The sequence below is a fragment of the Paroedura picta genome, chromosome 2 (genome assembly GCF_049243985.1).
Source record: "Paroedura picta isolate Pp20150507F chromosome 2, Ppicta_v3.0, whole genome shotgun sequence".
Classification (NCBI taxonomy): Eukaryota; Metazoa; Chordata; class Lepidosauria; order Squamata; family Gekkonidae; genus Paroedura; species Paroedura picta.
In genome coordinates this window covers 112,466,587-112,489,771 of record NC_135370.1, presented here as the reverse complement: position 1 = coordinate 112,489,771, position 23,185 = coordinate 112,466,587, and the positions used below count along the sequence as shown (strand labels likewise).

Genomic DNA, 23,185 nt, shown 5'->3' with positions numbered 1-23,185 from the left:
CTCTTTTAATGTCTTTTAAAAATTGCCTGTATCAAAGGAAAACTTCTTTGAATTGCTACAGGCTGTGTCAGAAAATCCACATCAATACCAACAGGGTATCAATTAAAATCTCCCCCCCCCCGGTAAAGCCTATAGCTTTTCATTTTCAGGCAGATTCATTTGCCAAATTTATATACATATGTAAATGTAGTTGCTGTACTCAGAATCAGGTAGTGGTGAGAAAGTCAAATGTGACTGTAATAGAAGCTGCTTTGTGTATGGATTGATGCATTAACGTATTAATCAAAACTCCCCAGCTAGCCTGGAAAATATCCCCACAATCACATTTTCACACCTTCCAACGACAATGATTCTCCTGGTTTAATGCCACTTTCTAAGTCTCTTTATTTCTAAATATATCTGCTCTGTATCTAATTACAGCTTCCTGCCCTGCCTCCCAGCTGACAGGCATTAAATGAACTCATCTTAGCTGTTAAATCTCACCCACATCATCTGTTCTAGCAAACCAAATCATCCCGCCTGTCCCCGTGAAACTGAATTGACCATTTTTCACTTTCTCCTTCCTTTTTGCACATGGTAAAGGTAGATTTCTTCTATTGGATTCATCTGTCTGTGTTGGACAAAACGCTAGATTCTCTGTTTCTAGGAAATCTTTTCTCATCATCAGGACAGTGTCAGGGATGCCCCCAATATATTGCTTTTTAAAAGAAAAATACTTTGGATGTCATACATGGATCTTCTGGTTTGACTGTGAACCATCTGGTTTGGCTGTGAACTATCAGTTTTTAAATTATTATTTAGGGAAACACTAGTGATTCAGAAAAAAAGGGGGGGAAAGGAGGTTATAACAACATAATTGCATATGTCAAAGATGATCATGTAGTACAGAATCTATAAGACAGAGAATATTTTCCTTTTTATCCCCTTCATTTTAATTTTTAAGGTATCTGTTCCACATAATATATTTCTGGTAATGCCTTGGAGCTAACAGCTGCCTGCAGTCTTTCTAGGTCCTGGGGGGAGGGAGAAGCCGCCTGCAGAGTTCTTCCAACCCACTTCCCCAGTCTAATGTCCCTTGTATTCCTGAATGAAACGGGCTTGGTCCCTAGTTATCTATAAAATACAATAGTTCGTATTTCTGTTGGGGTACAGCCGTGTTCACTATTTATGTTTTAAGTTTCAAACTTCATCATAGCTGAACTATTTTGTCTACAACACTCCTTCAATCATTACTGCATATCTGATACATTTTCACATCTTCTACATATATATTAAAACATTTAATATATAAGTAGTATAAAAGTGTAAAAGAAAATCTGTTATATACCTCATATTCAGAACCCATTTGTATTCAAAATATTATATTTGGAACAGATTATAAATCTGTTTCTATTTCATGACCATATCTTTGTATGATATTTTTTCACTTTCTTTATCTCCTGCTAGCATAATACACATTCCATCTCTCCTCAGATTTGTGAGAGTCTTGTTTCTCAAATTGGTTGTTAATTTTACCATGACTGCATATTGATTTATTTTCCCATTCTTCTAAACTCAGACAGACGGCTAGTTTCCATCTTGCTGTGTAAATTGTTCTATCCACTGTCACCATGCATTTGAATATCTCATCTAAAAATGTTGTTAATTTGTTAGACAGAACACCTAATAGTATGCTCTTGGCTTCCATTAGAAATATAATCTTTAATATGTTCTGCATTTTGATGTATTTATTTACAATAACTTTATTTTTTTACAAGTCCAGCACATATGAAAGACGGTTCTATCTATATCTTGACATTTCCAGCATTTTCCTTTGTAGTTTTTGATGTGGAACACATCTACTGGTGCATGCCCTGAAATAGAAATGGCCATAGCCCAGCCCCAGGGAGTACATCAGTAGATGGTGGCAGCTGAGGCCCGACGTTGAGCCCAGCTAGCTACCACCACCACCACCCATCTTCCAAGGCTGGTCCCACCCTCAGGAGAGGGGATGGCTCAGAAGATAGCTACCATCTGTGGTGGCTGGTGAGGCTCAGTACTGAGCCCTGCTCACTGCACTGCTGTCACCGCCGATCTTCCAAGGCCGGTCCTGCCCTCAGGAGAACGGCAACAGCCTTGGAAGACAGCCAGAGGAGGAGGCTGGTGAGGCCTAGCACTGAGCCCCACTCACTGTGCTGCCAACCCTGCCCATCTTTCAAGGCTAGTCCTGCCCACAGGATACCAGGGGTGGCCTTGGAAGATGAGTGGCAGTAGTGGTGCAGCCAGCAGGGATTGGTGCTGGCCCTCATCAGCCACCACGTCGGCCAGTATGTGGAATGTGTTCCACATCATCATCATTTTATTAATACCCGCCTCCCTCCGAAGGCTCGAAGCAGGTTACAACATACAGATAAAAACCCCATACAACCCCTAAACCAGTTTAAAACAACAATACAAACAACCCCATAAAACCAAGATGCTGCAGCAAAAAAAAAAAAAAAAACTCCTCCTACTGAGAATCTTGTTAGAAGATTTTTTAATGTGCTTTCACAGTGTCCTTTGGAGTTATATACCATCTGAAAAAGGTTTTGTACCAATTTTCTCTGTCCAGCTGACTACAAATTTATTCTTTTTTTCCCACAGTCATTCCCATTGTTGCATAGATACATGATCTTTAAGGTTTTGCATCTACTTAATTATACGTGTTTCTAGCTGGAGTAAAATCTCATATAACTATCATAAGTAAATGCTCTTTTTGTTTTATTGTCAGCATCTCAAATTCAGTCACATCTCTTAGAACTCCTCCCTCAATACTAATGATCTCCTTTAGCTTTGAGACTAATTGATAATAGATTGGCCATTGAATACTTACACTTTAATCTTTAATATCTTGATTTCCCCCTGAGTATATCATCGTGCTATGTTTAAAAATCGTTTGTGTGTGTGTGTGTGTGTGTGTTCTTATGAGCTTCTATTGGGGACATAAGCAAAGAGTTTAACGGGCTCAATAAATTCCAGTGAGTGCTGCAAATCATCCATTTACCTAGGGTGAAAGTTTAGAAGAATTTAGGAGTACAGCTTTAGCCATTAAAAATGAAAAATGAGTAGGCTTGTGTTAAGAAGAAAAGTTGGTTCTTATATGCTGTTTTCCTCTACCCTGAGGAGTCTCAAAATGGTTTACTCCCCCACAACAGACACCCTGTGAGGTAGGTGAGGCTGAGAAAGCCCTGATATTACAGCTCAGTCAGAACAGCTTTATCAGTGCTGTGGTGAGCCCAAGGCCACCCAGCTGGCTGCACATGGAGGAGTGGGGAATTGAACCTGTCTCGCCAGATTAGAAGTCCGCTCTTCTAACCACTACACCAAGGTGTCTAAATGACCATCCCCTTTCTTATACCTTTACTTCTTTTCTGTGTCCTTCTGCCACTGTACTAATCCATTTCAATTACCACTGCATTTCTATGAGGCTCTGCCTATACCTGCCGGGTCTACCATCATGGTTTGGGCCAGGCAGAATCCCTCACAGGCCTCTGAATAGGAAGGAGAGGGGGTTCTGCCAGCCAAATATTGACTAGGTTTGCCTGTAATGTAGATTAAAGACCATTGGAGGATGTTTGAAAAGCTATTGCATCCATCAACATGCAGGAAAAGAGGGGAGAGCCAACAGCCTGATTTGTTCCACAATAACCCCGCAGAAATCATAATGCTGTCTTCTATCACCAGGTAGTAATCTGTCTGTGAAAGGAGAATTAGTGGCAGAACTTTGAAGAATCATCATCATCATTATTATTATTATTATTTATCATACTTATATTTTATATATGATATTACTTGGCAAAAAAAATGAGGTGTACAATTTTTCTCTAAGAATTTTAACAGTTTGCTGTTGCATATGTTTAAATAGATGACAGAAAACATAATGATGCTAAGAGTTTAAAACAAAGCATTTAGATGTCTATATTCTAATTGCCTGGATATTTTTCAATGATTTTTTAATAATTAAAGATTTTGTCATTACATCATGCAACATTAACTAATTTCATACTGTAGACCAAAAACATTGCCTTGTTTTAAAATAAATTATTTTGCAAGAGTTTGAGTTAATTGTGTTCTTTTTTCCCTCTCTCCAGGTTAATAATGAAAATGTAGTAAAAGTTGGACACAGACAGGTAGTGAACATGATTCGACAAGGAGGCAATCACTTAGTTCTTAAAGTTGTCACAGTAACCAGGAATCTTGATCCAGATGATACAGCCAGGAAGAAAGGTATATTTTTTCTTTGTTTGAACTGTTTCTCGTGTCCCCTCAGAGAGAAACAATTTAGCATTATTGAAATTCATGCTGCATTCTAGTATCTGATATGCTTGATAATGTTATATATACCAAAGGAAGGGGCTGGTTTGCAAAAACACAGAGACCTTGTTGGAATACACACCAAGTCACATATGTGTCATCTTCTTCTGATATAATCAGTTGATTAGAACAAATGGGTGAGTCTTTTTAAACCAATCAGTAACCAGCATCCTGGCAGGGAAACAAGTGGAAAGAAAATACTGCTGTGACGGGCCTCGCTGCTGGAGGGAAGATGCAGCTAAGCCACATGTATTTCTTCTTTGCGACTCTCTGCAGATTTGAAGCCTACTGCACTGGGTTGTTGTGCAGACAAAAATGGATGCTGTTGCAGAGGTTCTTTTGTCTCCTGTTTCATCTGCACAACAACCCTGTGCAGTAGGCCTCAAGTGTTTCAGATCAACAACAACCTGTGTGGAAGGCCTTACATATTTCTTCTCCATAACAACCCTGTCCAAACTCCAAAGCCACCCTTTCTGCCTGGGGAGCTGATCTTTATAGTCTGCAGATGAGCTGTAATTCCAGGAGCTCTCCAGGCCCCACCTGGAGGTTGGCTACCCATGGGTTGGAACTATTCCTGGAGGTTTGGAGGGGGGACTAAAATTGTACAATACCTTAGAGTCCGGGCCTCCAAAGTAGCCATTTTTGCCTGCAGAGCTGATCATTATAATCTAAAGATGAGCAGTGGTCTAGAGATGACGTTAAAGGCTTGCAGACTGAGGTTGGGGTAGAGTGGTGTGGATGTGTCCCTCCTGGGCTATGGGCTTCGGCCAGCCCTTAACTGTTTGTATTTTGAGGCACAGACAGACAGACCAGCATGGGTCCTTCAAGTCTGGAAAGTACAGGAAGATCTAAATAAAGAATATTTACAGCCTGAAACTGTAAATAGTGACCAAGTAAATGGCTGAACAGACATGGGAACTGAAGTGACTTTTCTCAAGCTTGGCCTGTTAAATAAGAACACAGTATTTACCAGGAATTTCTTATGAACTCAAAAGCATAAGCGGCCCAGAATTTCAAGTGGAGTTAGCTTTACAGGAAACAAGACAGAGACTTTGGGGGGAACTAGGTGATCCACTTTTATTAGGCAATGACTTGGCCTTGCAGACAACAGGGACTGCAGTTGCCAGCAGTAGGCCTCGGGTTTCAGAAGGGCAGACATCACCAGCCAAGCAACCAAGGGGAGTCTGGGATGATATGCACTCCTTTTGAAGGGATGCATGTGATGGGAGAGAGCTTTCCCTTCAGCCTAACTTCCTGGAGATGAGCTGTACTTCCAGGGGATTCGCAGACCCCACCTAGATGCTGGCATCCCTAAACCTCAGTGGGATACAATGCTACACAGTTACCCCTCCAAAGCAGCCATTTTTGCCTAGGGAGCTGATTTTTATAGTCTTTATAGTCTTGAGCAACAATTCCAGGAGATCTCCAAGCCCCACCTGAAGGTTGGCTATCCCTGGTCTGAACATATTTCTTGAAGTCTGGAAGTGGGGCCTCAAAAGTGTGTAATGCTTCCACAACCACCTATCATCCCCTGACCTATTTCAGGTCAAGAACACATTGCAGAGAGGAAGTAAGGTTGCCAGATTAGTGTAGGTTCATGTTCTGGAATGCCACACTACCTAGGTGTGCATAAACTTGACTAAGGTCAAGACTGCTGTGCACAGAGAGACCTCCTCTTAGGGTTGCCATCTTCCAAGTGGGGAGTCTGCTACGGGAAGAGGAGGGGAAGGCGATTGGAAACTACTTTGAGACACCTGAGGCCTGCTGGGTGACTGCGGCCCATTCCCAGTTCTCTCAGACCTCTCAGGTTGTCTGTTGTGGGGAGATAAAGGGAAAAAGTGTTTTGAAACTGCTTTGAGACTTCTTTGGTAGTAAGCAGCAGGTTCAAAAATACAGCTCTTCTTTTTTTAAGGAGCAAGCATGAAGGAAGCATGTGGCCACACAACATTGTATCAACAGTAAAAAAAAATGGAGACATAAGGAGCAGGGTGGACACCTGTGTCCTGTGACTACCCCATGTGTATTAGGACAGGGGGACATTTCGGTGTCTGTGGCCTAATTCACACAAGAAGGGAAATGACATTGAATGCAGGACTGGGAGGAATTGGTTGTCATGTAATCTCTCCCTAAGAAGAATCTCTAGTCTGATTTTCCCTTTACATATCTGAAGAGATGGCTCTGGAAAGCTCATCTGTAACCACTATGCCACAATACCCAAAGGTCAGTCCTCTCCCACACTCAACAAACATTCCAAACCACAGGTTCTTGACACTCATATCTCCACATCCATGCCCTCATTTATCACCATGCCACCACAACCTCCCACACAACACACACATTCAATCCCATGCCCTTACAGACTAAACAACTCCTCCCCTTCCTCTTCCCACCGCCAAGCTCTAATGCCCATAGTATTTGTGGATACAACGGGCTTTGCCACTAGTATATTTATAATATAAGAATCAGTCTTCAGAATAAGCATAATTTTGATCCTATTGAGATCAGTGACAATTTAGTACTTTGAAAAGTTCAATTTCAGTGTTAATAAGAAAATTCATTACTATGAAACTAGTGAGAAAGTGTTACATTTGAGAGGGAGTAAAGTTAAAGCTACTTTGTTTTGAGCAGAGTCATCTTTCTGTGTTTTGCTAGCTTTAGGCTGTCCTAAAAATGCAGCATTTAAGCAACTAACATGAACATTTGAAAAAAAATTACTTTTGCTTTGTTTGAGGTAGAGTCATCATTTTTCATGTGTTTTTCTTGGACTCTTTGAAAGTCTTCCTCAGTGCTAGTGCTAGTGTTAGTTGCTAATGGAAATCTTTATTTGAAGTTTGAGGAAATGATGACTGAGGTAACTCAGAAGCCAGTGGCTTTTTAGCAACTGCAACTTTGTCAATGGCTTTAGGCATTGATTACATCTTCAGGATCATAGTGTACCTTATCTGTACCTATATTCCATCTAGACATGGTTTATGATACTATGCATAATATGCATAATAATACTTTCCCAATGGCTGCCAGTTGTGTACACATGAATTGCAATAAAAAAGCAAGTGAATATTAATTGAGACAGTGATGCTGGCAGTGAGGAAGGAAACTAGTATACACTTTTTACATGGCATAGCATTGAGCACTTTTCTCTGTTCATAAGTTATGAACAACTTAGTGCAGCAGAGTTGTCTTTGAACAAATTGTAGATATATCTGGTTCTGAATCATAATAATTTTGTATGAGAATTATGTATGGACTAAAAAATCAATTCTTATACTGGATCCTATTGAGCTTTACAAGGTCACAGAATTTTGTTTGCTTGTTTATTGGATGGATGGATATGCCACCAGTCCCAGAATCACATGGCCCACCGTGGCTTACAACATGAATAAACAATATAAAATCAACATAACCATTAAAAAACCCTTCCCCATCCAACTTCCTTATCATGCTGGAAAATACTGTCAGATGTCATGCAGATAGGGTGCCCAAAGGCACCAGAGGAGGGCCATATCTTCTCCCAGTACTGACCTCAACCAAACACCTGGTGGAAGAACTCCATCTTGCAGGCTCTGAAGAACTGAAGAAGCTCCATCAGGGCCCTCAGCTCTTCCGCGAGCTCATTCCACTAGGCAGGAGCCAAGGCCGAAAAGACTGTGGCCCTTGTTGAGGCCAGGCGAACTTTTCAAGGACCGGGGATCTGCAACCTGTTTGTGCCCGCAGAGCACAAAACCCTGCAAGGGGAATAAGGAATCAAACATTGGGCCCAGACACCATATAGACTTTTAATACCAAAACCTTGAGCCTGATCCAGCACTGGCTGGATATGGGCTCTCCACAGTGTTCCAGTGAGAATACTAGCAGCTATATTCTGCACCAGCTGAAGTTTCCAGGTTAGGGACAAGGGCAGGCCTGTGAAGAGTGAATTACATAAATCTAGTCTGGAGATTGAAGAGGGATGCAGACAAACTGGAGCGTGGTCAGAGGAGGGCAACAAAGATGGTGAACGGTTTGGAGACCAAGATGTATGAGGAAAGGTTGTTGGAACTTCGTCTGTTTAGCCTGGAGAGGAGACAACTGAAAGGGGATTTGATAGCCATCTTCAAATATTTAAAAGGCTGCCATGCAGTGGTCCCCAACCTTTTTATCATTGGGGACCGGTCAACGCTTGACAATTTTACTGAGGTCCGCTGCGGGGGGGGGTAGTTTACTCCTCTAATCTCAACCACTGCCCTAACGCTCTCTGACTCTGGTCGCTATGGTAATGTTTAAACATCCCTTCAGCCGTCTGCAATCAAGTGAGAGCAGGAATGGAGAAGGGGAGCTTTGTGACCTGGAATTTTGCAAAGTTGGGTCAACGTGGGTGGGCTGAAGCACCTAACTTCTTAGACAGAGCCGTGGCGCGGTACCGACTGATCCACAGACTGGTACCGGTCTCTGGACCGGGGGTTGGGGATCACTGAATAGAGGATGGAGCAGAGTTGTTTTCTCTTGCCCCAGAAGGACGGACCAGAACCAATGGGATGAAATTAATTCAAAAGAAATTCCATCTAAACATCAGGAAGAAGTTCCTGAAAGTTAGAGCAGTTTCTCAGTGGAACAGGCTTCCTCGGGAGGTGGTGGGTTCTCCATATTTGGAAATTTTAAAGCAGAGGCTGGATAGCCATCTGACAGAGAGGCTAATTTTGTGAAAGCTTAAGGAGGTGGATGAGCAATAGGGTTGTGAGTGTCCTGCATAGTTCAGGGGTTTGGACTAGATGACCCATGATGTCCCTTCCAATTCTATTATTCTATGATTCTATTATTACTGTCATGTGGATCACTGTGGCAAGGCGTTCCTGAGGCAGATAGGGCACTAGTAGCCATGTTTGGTGGAGATGGGCTTGGTGACCTGGGCCTCTGACAGGGAGGTCTCCAGACGTTTTCTTCCTCTTTTTCTTCTTCCTCCCTTCGTCAACCCTGTGACTCCCAGAAAGAGAGAGCCCTTTGCAGCCCGGCTGCCACCTCCAGAAGTGCGCGGCCACTAGGAGGGGCCTTTCCATCTCCGCTTGGCCTGTGAAAGGCTCTCGCCGCATCGGCAACGCGGTGACAGCCCTTTGCAGGCTGGCCGTCACCTCCGGAGGTGCATGCCAGGAGGAGGGGCCTTTCCTGCCCTCTTGGCCTGCAAAGGACTCACTGCGTCGCCAATGCAGTGAGAGCCCTTTGCGGGCCACCTGCCACCTGCGGAGGTGGCCCAATCCCCTTCCTAGGCCCATTTTTAAAATGGGCTTTACTGCTAGTTTTATTATTAAAAGAATATTAGACTATGGCTTTTCATACTCTTAGAAGCAAAATTATTAGTAATTGCTGTTGGTTTTTAGTTCATTTTTTGTCCCATCATGGTTTTTGATCAAAACCAGATAATTGTAAGTCATATAATCAGATACTTTTCTCATTTAGTTTGTTGTTTATATTTTCCTATGCTTAAAATTTATTGTACATAGTATATGTTTGTTTCCAGAAACCAATGATTGTGCTAGATACAATGTGGCAAACACATTTCTATTTTATTAGTAATGTATTTTGGGGTTGATTCTGAACCATGCATATGGGTATGTACAGTATTATAAATGCATTTACTTACAATATGTGTCCTTCTGTTTAATGCAAAGCCCCGCCACCTCCAAAACGGGCTCCAACAACTGCACTGACCTTGCGGTCTAAGTCAATGACCTCAGAGCTTGAAGAGCTTGGTAAGAAAGTATTTTTTTAAATGAGCACGTTGAAATAATGCAGATGTAAAGACTATGTTAAATTGTTTGAAAGTGATTTGCACCCTGTACAGTACGTGGTATTGAAAAGATTAAATGGGAATGTTGCATTTCTGGAGATTTCTAAGTACGCATGATTAGCATGAATGAATTTGTTTTTATTTTTTGTGTTTCCAGCTGTGCAAGAGAATGTATATCTATTTTATGTGCATCATTATTTTACATATAAACCCAAAGTTATGGCATATTTTGTCAAATTGCTTTTTATTTTTAAAATTCAGTTTATCTAATATTGTTTTATTTTAAATTTATGTGGCCTCTCATTAGTGGACAAAGGTAAGCTGCTAGCCCTCTTTTGTTTAAAAGCTGACAAGAATTAAACCTTTGTACTTGTAAGCTCATTTACCCCAATTCAACAAGAACAATTAATGTATGGAAACAAGTTTCTGCTCTCAGATCAAAGGAGTGCTACACAGGTGAATCCACAAGTAGCATCTAAGATGTGTATATAGGCTATCTGTGTGTGGTACAGGAATACTAATGAAGATCTGTATAATCCTCACTGATAGTCCCAATCACCTTTTAAGCAGGGGTCAGAATTGGGACCTAGACTTATTTCAGGGGCCTTTCCTCACCCAGTAGTTAATACCAGCAGGGCATGTCCTCAGTTATGAAAAAATTAGGAATTCAGCAGCTAACACATAATTCTGTACTATATTCCTAGGATTAGGCCCTTTATTCCAAATATTATGTATACATTCATTACAAAATCTTCAGTGGACTTGCAAAAACAATAATCTTTTGGTTTTCTCATTTTTTATGCAAATGGATCTAACAAAATGTCTTGTACAATATTCTAATTGGCACCTAATATAAAGAATAAATGGGATTTTCCCCATCCTGATAAATGAAAAATTGTTGCATGATAATTGTATTTTAAAAATTAGGTATCTGAATAGCATGGAGCATGTCACTGACTTAAAATCAGATAGTTACATTCTGAGATACATTACCCGTCACTGGCTAAGTAAGGTAAAATACCATAATAGAAATTTCTCATCTTCAAGCCAGCACTGGTTTCTAATCATGTCAGCCTGGTAATACTCTGGTAATACTCACTGATATTAAAGTTGCAGGAAGAAACAAAGGTTTTTTTGGATTTAAAATATGTATGTCCAACAATAATGAATCATTTGATGGTATGAATTGTAGAAGTCCCTCAGATGCAGGACTTATTTTACCATGACAATTGTTGTTTAAATTTAGATAAGTATGAATTAATTACCAGTATTTTTTTAAGATGTTTATTTTCTTTGTGCAGTTTATTGTTATATAGCTATAATTTTAAAAATTACAATAACTGTGTAGGATTTTTTTTCTTTTCTTTTTTTGTATTTTATTTGTGAAAATATGTTGCCATATCCCCCTAAAATTGTTCTATCTCCAGAATTCCTCTATGACTGAGAATATTGTGAAATTATTCTTCTTATGTTCTTGCACAGACCTCTTTTTATGTAATGGAAAAACAGGAAGTTGTTTATCTGGAGCCATAAAAGTAACAAAACTTGAACTAGCTGAGCTAACATTTGCGGTACATTTAAAATTAATTTTTATTGCCATCTTTGAGATGGTAACTTTTTCCTTAGCTGGAGAGCTCTAAGGCCATTTTCATGCTGCCTTTGTATTCCATTTTAGTAACTGGTTGCCATTGGATTTTGTGCCGTTTCAAACAGACCCATTTTAGTAACTGGCTGCTAGCAGACATTATTTACCTGTTCATACAAACCCACTTGTATCAGGTTAGCAAAGTGTGATTGAGCTGTTTTTGAGGGAGACTGTTTTCTTCCATTTTCTACCCCTTCATTGTGCTTTTAAATTGCTGTGTTGTGCTGCCCATAGTGCTTCTGATAATACCGCTTGCCCCTCCCTGCCCTTTTTCAAGACAGTGGAGTCTAGGCATCTCAGTGGTGTGGCTATAGCACTTGATTTATTGCTATAGCACTCAACTTAGAATGTTTTTAAGAACTCCAAGGAAGATTGTGCAGCAAAAAGGGGAGGGAACAAAAAATGGCAGTGTTTGAAATGATGATGGTAATTCAGAGACAGCTCATTAACAGAAGGAAATTTGTCTCTGTATTGCTTTTCTCAAAATCAACCCAACAGCTAATAACATCCAGTTTAAAACACTAATGTGAAAATCTTCTAAGCTAATTCTGAGCATATACCTGGGCAGAGAGGATTCATTACCGAGCCTGACCTGTTTTATGCATTGTGTACTTAATGTACTTAATGCAATTAAGCTAATTTTAAAGGTCTTATCAGCCTACTCAGGAACTATTTTGAGACCCAGGGCCTAGTTTTCTTAAGGCCACACCAGGCACTAACATGCAGAACACATTTCATCTTCAAGAAAATCACACAGTTGCACAGTAATACAATTTTATAACAACAACATCTGTAAACCCGCCCGCGGCGCAGCGCGCCACGGACTTAATAATTGACTAAGGGCTGTGTGGGAGGAGTTATGGAGGGCCCTGTCCGGGATAAAAACTCGCGGCTCTTGATTGGCCCCTCCGAGTGTCCATCCCGCCCCAAGCAGCCTTTGCACGGCTCCCCGTTGGCTGCTTTGCCTGGCCACGGAATCACCACATCGACTGACTGGCAGCCAATGCGGTAAGTCCTGTGGGGGGCCGTGCTGCCTTCTCCCGGCCGCTGGAGCTGCCCGGCTGCGTCGAAGACTGCGCCGCCTTCTCCCGGCCGCTGGGGGGGCTGCGCCGCCTTCTCCTGGCCGCTGGAGCGGCCTGGCCGCGTCAAAGATGCAGCGAGGCCACTCCAGCGGCTGGGAGAAGGCTCCGGAGAGCTGCCGGGGGGGGGGGGCTGCGTCGCCTTCTACCAGCCGCCCTAGCGCCCATTTTATCCTCTTTTAAAATGGGCTTGATTCCTAGTTTTAAATAAAACAGCTGTTCTTTAATTATCCACATAGAACGTCAAAGAGAACTGCTTTTAATTTTCTAGTGAAAATGAATTCCATGATTTGGGGGCTGCATGATTTTGCAGGGAAGTAATCAAATTCATTCAGCAGAAACGTATAAATGGGCCCTAGGAAAAGAGTTTCCTAACTTTCAAAGTTCTTCCTGAATAAGTTTAAAACATATAAAGGTAGCGAAGTTGCACTATTATAATTTTACATAGTTTAAACAGGTCACCACAGTGATTACTGCCCTCTGCCCAGCTGCAGTTCCTAGTTCATGTAAATGGGTTCTCATAAAAACAAAATGTTAATGAGCTGTTAGGATTAGTAGCCACAAATACCCAGTATCTAGGGAGAACTGAAATACCTCAAAAGTAAAAGAAGTAAACTTAATAGAGCTTTAGCACAAAGCTCCCCAACTAGGGGCAAAGCCCATTGCATCCACGAATACAATGGACACTAGCCTTTTGGGGAGCTGGCTGGGAGGCAGCCAATGTGTCCACACAGGGCTGGGAAGCAGATGCATTCCGGGCCAGTGCAGCCATGCAACCCCTCAGCCCATGGGGGATGGGTAGGCAGGCAGTAGGGAGATCCCTGGCAGCCTCAGGCTCTTGTGGGACTGGGAGGTCATGAGGAAAAGCCTGCTGTGACCATGTGGGGCTGGGGAATGGCTGCATTCCTGCCAACTTGGCGGTGCTGCCCCTCAGCCCATAGGGAGGTGGATGGGCAGGTTACAAGGAGGGCCTGGAGGACATGGGGAAGGCAGGACTGCCTACCTGATTGGCTGTTCATTGGATGGTTGGCCAATCAGGTACGCATTGAGTCAGTCATAGAACTTCTCCCATAACCTCGGTCACGTTTTATATATGTTACAGATAAAACACTTTGAAACAATCAACACTTGTCTAGAAGCTTTGGATATCAAAGCTTGCTGTGATCCTGAGTTCCATGGATGTGCACAAGGAGCTAATTGGGGCTTCTCCCTTTCACTTTCATTCTATGCTCATTGCAAGCAATTTTCATTGAATCAAAGGGACATGGGCAGCCCCAATCATGCTGGGAAAATCTGCTCACTGAGTGCATCTGCATGCCTACCAGAGCTGCCAGATATGCCAAAGCCTCAGCCCTATACAGTTACTCCTGAGTAAATACGCATAGAAATGGTCTGAAAGAGATATGTAGATATCTTTTATGTAAGTAATATCTTTTGGTAGACGTTCTGTTGGTAAGAGTATACAATCATGAAACTTGTACAGGGACCTTTTTCTATTGGTAAGACTATACAAGCATGAGTATAAAATGTCTTCATGTTCATGAAAGGACTTTAAACATTTCAGCACAGTGCCAGGAATGGTAGAGATGGCCTGGCTCTTGAGTTATTATGGTTGATTTGTTGCAGTTCCGAATGAATACAACTGATTTTAGAAACTTCAGAATCCAGAATTGTTATCTACTCATTTGTTATGATGCTGAGATTAATTTTGAATATTCAAATTAGTTAGCACATCAAACACAGCTAGTGTAATATAATATACATGAACCTAAGGAGTGTTGTTGACAGTTGTGATAGCTCAAGAAACCAAGATTACTCTTGTTTCATCTAATAATTAGTTCTTTGTCATTCAGGTACTGTTTGAATAGTCTTTAATCAGCAGAAGTTGATCTAACAAAAGATACATCCATAGTTCCTTTGTATTTTTCATTCTCTTGGATCACCATGATTGAAAACAGTCTTAACCAAACTTAATTTGTGCATTTGTTTCATCAATAAAATCTACTGAAAAATAGCTCCATGAGCATAATATATTGTGCAATTAAACATTTTATTTTGTAATTTAAAATTTCCTTGGTTCCTTATTGTGCTATTATAAGAAAGGGTATACAAAGAACTGCTATATGTTGTTCACAGTATATGTATAGCATTCCTCTCCATATTCCTTTTTTGTTTATTCACTTGTGTTACCTGCCACTGCTTCCCATCATAGCAGGGATTCAAACAGCTGCTAAGCTCAAGGAAATAGTTTATAAAGGTCGATTGAAATTGGTGACTTTCTTTGTGGTTGGGGGAACAATTAAAGTCTGCTTAATCTTAAAATGTTTGGAAAGTTACTTTAGTTTCAGAACCAGCTTTCAATGTGATATGGAGGACTGCTTTTTTAGGGAAACTAATTTATAATTCCTTTGAGTTTACAGGACTAGTTTCTTGGTTCTTTGAGTCTTAATTAATACACTTAGGTCTCTCTCTCTCTCTCTCTCTCTCTCTCTCTCTCTCTCTCTCTTTTATGTGCTATTCACTGTTAGACATTTTGGGATTGCTGTCTACATATTTTAGAATTTGCAGCAAGACTAACAGGCTAATGATCACAGTTTATTCCCAAATGCTAGGTATTTAGAATTTGGAAACTCATTTTTTTCAACTAGGTGTTGCTTTTATGGAAAATCAAATTATCCTTTATTTGACTACCAACCTAGCTTCATACCTAAGAGTATGGGCAGTTCTAAATAGTTAAAGGTCAAGATATTGAATATGCTTAGCACTAGTTCTCCCAAGTTAAGCAGAAATTTAATATTTGTAAAAAGAGCTTCTCTTCAGATTTGATTTACCATTCATTCCCTTTCTATTTCCAAGCTTCAGTACGGAAGAAGAAGGGTAAGGGGAAGCATTTTGTCTCTTGTTTTAAGTTTTTTTTTCTACACCTTTTCATATTAAAAGAGTAACACAGTTGTAAATGGTCCAGTTTCTCAATCATAAAACGATTGCTATGGTTTAGTATTTATCAAACAAATTGCAAGCACATTAAAAAATTTGATTTCCTCAGAAAGCACATTTGAAGTAACTGACCCCATTTCTTCCTTTTGTCTTTCCCCCCTTCATTCCCACTCCCTTTCTGTCTAAGATCCTTTCCCAGTCGTTCCTGAGTCATTACCTCAAAGTTACTGTGCTAACTGGCAACCACTGAAGACTGTTTCATATGTGGCATTTTCTTGTATAAAAGGACCTCCTTGTAGGGAAAAAAATAAGCACTCATGTCACTTGCAAAAGTCTTGTGGTTATTTTGCTGTGATTACATGTATTTGGAACCTTCTGCTGCAGCTTCAGAACATATGTAATCAAGGCAAAATAGATACTTGTGACATTTTTGGTACTGTTATACATGAGTGTATTTATCTTCTTCCTACACTGAAATTCCCTTAGTGTCAGGATAATGTCATGTGTGAAGCAACCCCTTCAGAAACAGTGGCAAGTAACAGGAGTTTGGTGTAGTCTTGCATCACTTATTTCACTTGCCTCCTTAATGGCCCACTATCACAGCCCACTATCACGCACAGAACCACACTGCCTCTGTCTCAAATATAGGTACTTCACACACACACCTTGACTCTTTACCTGGAGAACTGCTGCTCTGCATAATTTCAGGTGTCACATAGCACATTCTACACTGTCCCGTATGCATGGAATGCCCTCCCTAAACTGATCCATAAGGTCACTACTCTCCTCTCCTTTATCTCCTTGAGACCCACCTCTGCTGCAATGCCTCCCAACTTGCAATGACTGATTGCTAAGTGAAAAGACAGATGGGGATTGTTGACATTTTGTAGTAATATTAAATATAAATATATGTAAACAAAAGTGGCATATATTTAGCTGCATCCTTTTTTTTATCTACCCTTTGTATATCACTTGCTTTTTTCAAGGCAAGAAACCTAGTCTTTTTTTTAAGTGGTTTGCATAGTATACCACTTATTATTTAGATATCACAGAGGTAGAAGAAATTCAGGATAGAAAATATGTATGTAATAATTTTGTGTAAAGTATTGACTACTATAAGGTGACCAGATTTTAACATTGGTAAAGCAGAACGCCATTGACTGGGGGGGGGGGGGGTTCTTGATTTAAAATTTGGTCTATATGGAGCAACAAAAAGTTTCATAGAACACATAGAACGCAAAAATAGTATTGTAATATATATATATATATATATATTAATTTCAACATAAGCACAGTTTGCCAGGTGCCCCCAGATGTCCCTCCAAAAGTGGGACAATCTGGTCACCTTAGACTATTATATTCTCTTAAAACGATGAACTAAATTGGCTGAAGTACATTTTCTTAGTTTTTCTTTGACATTATATTTTCCTAGCTCTTTCTTTTGTTGATCACGTTTACAGTGAACAAGAGTTCCCATTACAGCTTTTCTTCAGTGCATTAGCATTCAGAAACTGTTCTGCAAAAACTTTGCAGAATAAAACATCTCAACCAGTTGCAAGTATCCGTAACTGAAGCATTTTTCGTGTTCAGTTAATAAATGAAGGAAGAGTAAATGCCCTTGTTACATTTCTTGATGCAGGAGACCACATTTACACATAAAAACCCAGGGCTTCTTCAATTGTTACAGTTGTAGCATTTATACGGAATGTGCACACTCTAAATCTCAAACATCTATGAGAACCAGCAAATGTTTTTGAAAGACATAGGCTTTGTTGTAAAAATATTTATGTATACCAATTAATTTATCCATACCACGTGAATATGGTTTTTAAAACAAAATGTTCTCCTATGTTTAAAGTTAACCTCCCTCTATTTTAAATAGTCCTTACATTAAAGCTGTGCTGTGTTTTGAATAGACTTATGTAAAGGCACGGGGTGATCCCTTTCAGTTCAGTGAGATTGACCCTGTTGCTGTCAATTATACAGGATGAACCATATCAGGGATCACCAACCACACCAGGGATCACCCATGTGAGTCATGGAACCTTTCTCAGTGCACACCAAGAGTTTTTAGAAAGTGGATGGGACTGTTGCCCTGCAGGACTCCTGACTAGCCACTGAAGATCTGATCACCTACAAATAACATTATTTCAGTAATAGCAGCCACCACAGTGTTTGTTTTATTCTTTCTCACCCTTCTTTCCTGGTGTATTTTTAATTACCCCTCTTTTCCCCTGCACTCTGGCTTCCTCTGCTTATGTGACAAATACTGTGGCGGCCATCTTGTGGTTGGCAGTAGCTCCAGTGGCAACCATTTTGTGGTTGCACCCACCACCCTGTGTCCGAATTCCAAGGTTTCCACAGTCTCAAAAAGATTGGGGACCCATGCTCTACATGAAAGTGAATCCTTAAATGGAATTCCGTGCATATATAGAAGTCTTTAGAAATTAAAATCAGAATGTGGCATTTTGCTTTAACTTACAACCTCTTAAATCAGTATTTCAAACTGTAGTACTACTTTTTATGCTGATATTTCCCCTATTATTGTTTTTCCCCAACAAAAATGCCATCAGTTTTTAAAAGCACAATGGCAGGCTGGAAAGAGGCTTAATTCTTTTTGGCTGACAATATTTTAGGGAATTGACTTGTAAACTTGGCAGCCTATAAATTGATCTGACTTACAATGGCACTGTTTTATAGTAGCTGAAGTTCAATGAATTAACTAGACCTGAGGAGTACTGCTCTACACTATGCTGCAAGACAGTATTTTTTTTTTGGGGGGGGGATATGAAAGTTAAGCAATGAATATAAGTGAAAGGGGAGTACAATATCATTCAAGTAAAATATTTGTGTATGTTGTATCACTCACTCAATTTAGAGGGAATAAATTGCATACTGATACATGCTTAAATACAAATGCCTATAGACCTTTCTTGAGCCAAGAATTATTTGTAGTTATGGTAGACCCTCTGGTAGGCCTTCCTGACATGTAGGCCTTCCAAATGTTGATTGTAAAAAAAATTTTGATTGTAAAAAAAAAATCACACCCTTCCTTAAAACTGGTGCTTTTGCTACTTTTTGAAAGGGCTTGCTGTAGTATGTATACATATAGTGGCTTCATGACTTCTGGCTCTCTATGGATGCATACTGAGAAGAACAGCAAGGCCACTCAGCAGTGGAAATTATTCCTTTTTTTAGTACAGGTAGATGCAGAGACCAAAGATGGTCTCTTGTCACATGATTGGGATGTTATTTGACTTCCTGCCATGTGTTTGCAGTTTAATACATCACCTGCTGCCATCTGGGATTAATAGTGGCTCTGGTGTGTATAAAAGTAGGTCCACTGTTCTACGTGTACATAGTTTCCCAATGTACAAATCTTCCTTATTAATTGACATAGGTGAGCTAGTGATTTTAACAGAATGTCCACATTGAAGTACCATAGAGTCTAAAAAGCTAAACAGGTAGTGATGAAATCATAATAACGCTGCTAGAATGCTTAATTGAAATATTTCCAAAATCTTGATGGAAAATCACCACAATAGGTTAATTTATGTACAGATTCACAAAATGAATTCTTGGGGCAGTGAATGATTAAAATTTATTTCAGTTTCCGTACGTTTTTATAATATTATTTAATTTATATTTATATTATATTTATATATTTTGATTTCTGCCATCATTATAGTGGTATCAGACTGTATTATAGAAAGTATTTTCTTTATTACACAGTGTCAGTTTTTTTGAAAGCCATAATTGAAATGTTCAAAATTGATACATTCCTCTAATGTGAATAGGTATGAAAGTCTGTCAGTTAATATGCTATAGCATAGACTAAGAGTGATAGGATCCAAGTTCAAATCCTTATTCACATCATTGGATTTCTATCATCTGATCACACTCTCTCAGCCTGGGATTGTCATGAAGAGGAGGGGAGAATTGAAAGTTTCTTGGTAGAATAGTGAGTTAAAAATGTGACAGAATGAAACAGATATACACACATACACATATACAGTTTTAAGATGATGATGCAGCTGTAGCATAAACAGAATTGTACCCATGCATCAATGTATACAGTGAGTAACTAAAGATAAATTTATACTATTTTAAAAATCTGGATTAGTTATAGGCAAAGATTTTTGTGTCTGAAACATGAATGCTTTTGACTGATTCAGATTAAAACCTTTCTCTGGTTCTGTTCATTTTACTATTGGGGATATAACTATTAATTCTACAAGAATGGTTATGATATCACTTATGGATGGAGAAATATTGGATTGTGATTCAGTTTTATATAAAGGGGTATGTTGCACCAAACAGAAGAATACCTAATAATTCTGGTTTGGGGGAAAAATTGTGACATTCAAAAGAGATAACATTCATAGTGCATATACCATTTATAATGTCCATTGTTTCAAGGGAAAAGATTATGAAATTATTGCATTTGGAATAATGAAGTATAGTAAATCCAGTACTTGACTTCTAAACATATACGAAATTAACATGTTACTTAATATTTGAAAAGACTGTACAAGGCAGTTCCTGTTATTTCAACCCTGTGGAATAGATGGCAGAGCTTTCAGAACAGAAATAATGAATGCATCAGTCATTCTAGAAAGCTTTCACCTTTACATCTGTGGATAATGTGACAAAATTTTGCATGGAAGTCTTCAAGTCATCAGATGTCTTACAGTGGATGATATGGATAAATACTGAAGCTACTGGTTTGACAAGGAAAATCTGAAGGATATTTGTGTAAGTAAGTGCTGATTGGTGACACAAAATGGTACTTCTAAAATTAAATTAAGTTCACAACATTTTAGTTTTGCTAGGATATGAAACATTAAATTTTGCTGGAAATGTACAGAGCATATGTGTATTGAAATTTCACTATGCCCTCTCTTAGTAACTAATTACAGTGAATGCTGAAGCAAGATGTATATAACATAAACTTGTGAATAATTTGTCTAATCAATAAGAATGCTAGCTATCAGCCATGAAAGACCACTTGTGGGAAGAAATCTTTAAATAGATATAATACTATTTGAAAAATTCCAACTGTGCCTCAAAACATATAGGTACAGTTACTGTGGGGCTCTAAATCCAAAATTTTCAGAACTGGGTGAGGAAAATGTGGTTAACATGTTAGCTTTTTGAGCTTCTATGATGGCACTATTGCTGCTGTTTATCATGACCCAGATATTCATATGATGATAATAGTTAGACCTACATCTCTACATGTAAAGTACTTAGTTGTCTTTCTTCACTGCAGAACAGTAATTGAGGATGACTTTGCCATCCAAGTGAAGAAGCCTTGCAGGAGAGAATAAAGCAATGGAATCGTAAGTGTTCTACAGGGTCATATTTCTCTGGCCATTTTTGAGCAGAAACTCCTGGAACTGTTGGTTCAAAAAGCAGTAGCTCAGTCAATACAATGCACTTTTATAAATATAATTAATCATACCGTAATGGTTGCATAAGGAATACATTTTCAAAGTTTTTAACACTTTTCTCTCTTTCAGGTACCAAGGAGGTGAACAGCATTCTCCCCTGTTCCTATCATTTCCTATTGCTTTTGTTAGTAATTTCATGTTCATTTCTGATGAAAATTTAAAATAAACAACTCTCCATTTGTTGTGGATTGTTTTATTTGCTTGCCCAGCATTGGAAGCTATTTTAAATTTTGTAGAATTAACTTCCTTTACTGCTTGTTTATTTCTGGGCCCAGTTCAAAGCACTTGTGTTTAAAACTCTTAAGTCATCTAGCTCTACAATATATTAGAGGCTGCCTCCTGTTGTATGTAATTACGGTATGAGTCTTTGCTCTATATCTCTCTGTTGTCTGGTATAGCAGGTTGAGATGTGAGACAGAGCCTTTTCATCTCTGCCACCACACCTATGTTATTGCTCCCCCCCTCCAGAAGTCCATCTGTCTTTCTCACTACCATTCTGTGAGCAGTGAAAATGTGGGTGTTTTTTTAAGGCTTTGGGGACCAATATTTCTTAAATCTTGTCTTCTGTTTTGATGGTGATTAGATTATTGGTTAGTGTGACTGATTCACTTTAACTGCTTTCATTTTTAAAATTGTGTTTTTCTTAGTTTTAGTAGGTTTAATTTGTAATCCACCTTGGAATCTTTGCAATGGGAAAACAGGATATACATATTTAAAATAAATTATTATAATTTAATAACATTGTTTAAAACCTGACACACCATTTCCAAATGCCATCTGTTCATGTCCTCTTGGAAATGTAGCATGTTTTGCTACTACCTGTGACTCTCAGTTTTCTAAATCATCTCAGTTCCAGGATGCAAAAATATATTTCCTAATCCTTTCCCGTTCTGTCTCCCCCCCCCCCCTTTTGCCATTTTTCTTGAAGCAAGGACTTTGTTTGTAAAATCTATTCATTATGATGTGCGAAATATTTCTTGCATTGTGAACCTATATTTGTGAGGTGCATCTGAAGGAATATTCAAACATCACATTATTTTCTGATTTTTTCCCCCCATCTCCCTCTGAGAAGCTGCATTTTGCGCTAGACAGCACATGGGATATGTAATCTACCAGGAGAAAACAAGAATAATGATATTTTATCATAAATTTTACTTTTCTCAGATTTTTAAAATGGGATGATTTTGTTTGTTGTAAAGTTTTCTTTGGTTCAGAAATCAGAAGACCCATAGCAGAAAAGACTGGTTGAAATCTCTCGATAACATGCTCTTAAAGTGGAATCAATCAGAAGTGATTTGAATCATTTCCATGTTAAATATGGCCAGCAGAAGATGCGAGAACTTCTGGACAGTATTCAAATTAGTGTAAAGTGATGAAATGTCTGAATCCAACCCTTGGATTTAAGATTGATTTAGTCTTAGTAAAAAAAAATGTTTTTTAAAGAAATATTGGATTACAATATCTGTCCGTTTCAATCTTTTAATTGTATGATAGTTTACTAATATTTGAATATGCTCTGAAGTGAAAATAAGGTACTCAAGCACACATGCTAATTGTTGGGGACCTTTTTAAATTGTAGTTACACCAGATAATTTTATGAGTTATGTTAAGATGGTGGCATACAGGTTTGGTAAATCTATTGCTAATAAAAGTGGGGAGATACAGAGAACCATCTGCATAGTGGTTAGAATTTTGGAAAGACCTAGATTCAAATCTTCATTATGTTATGAAGCTCACTGTAATTGAGAGCCAGCCATAACTTCTCAGCACAACCTACATCATAAATTGTGAGGATAAAAAGGAAGGGGAGAATCATACACAGTTATTTTTTTTTATTTCTAACAGTCACATGGTATAGTAGAGCATATGCCAAGAAATATTTGTGTTTCCAGTTTTTAAAAAAAAGAAGATAGGGTTTATATGTGTTTTAACAATATACTGTGATTGTCATTTATTTTATGACCAAATTTCCAATGCA

At 39.1% G+C, this 23,185-nt stretch overlaps 1 protein-coding gene across 8 annotated transcripts in view; it reads left to right on the top strand.

Annotated features, from left to right (window-relative positions):
- Positions 1–23,185, top strand: part of SHANK2 (SH3 and multiple ankyrin repeat domains 2) — a 510,912-nt gene that overhangs the window by 413,843 nt on the left and 73,884 nt on the right. For 6 of the 8 annotated variants that reach the window (XM_077322109.1, XM_077322107.1, XM_077322111.1 and 3 more), the window contains 3 exons: positions 4,110–4,245; positions 9,975–10,055; positions 15,674–15,694. In XM_077322109.1, the coding sequence (XP_077178224.1) occupies positions 4,110–4,245; positions 9,975–10,055; positions 15,674–15,694 (238 nt within the window). Of the gene's footprint in view, positions 1–4,109; positions 4,246–9,974; positions 10,056–13,359; positions 13,372–15,673; positions 15,695–23,185 lie in introns of all 8 variants that reach the window. The other 2 variants (XM_077322114.1, XM_077322108.1) reach the window with 2 other exon arrangements.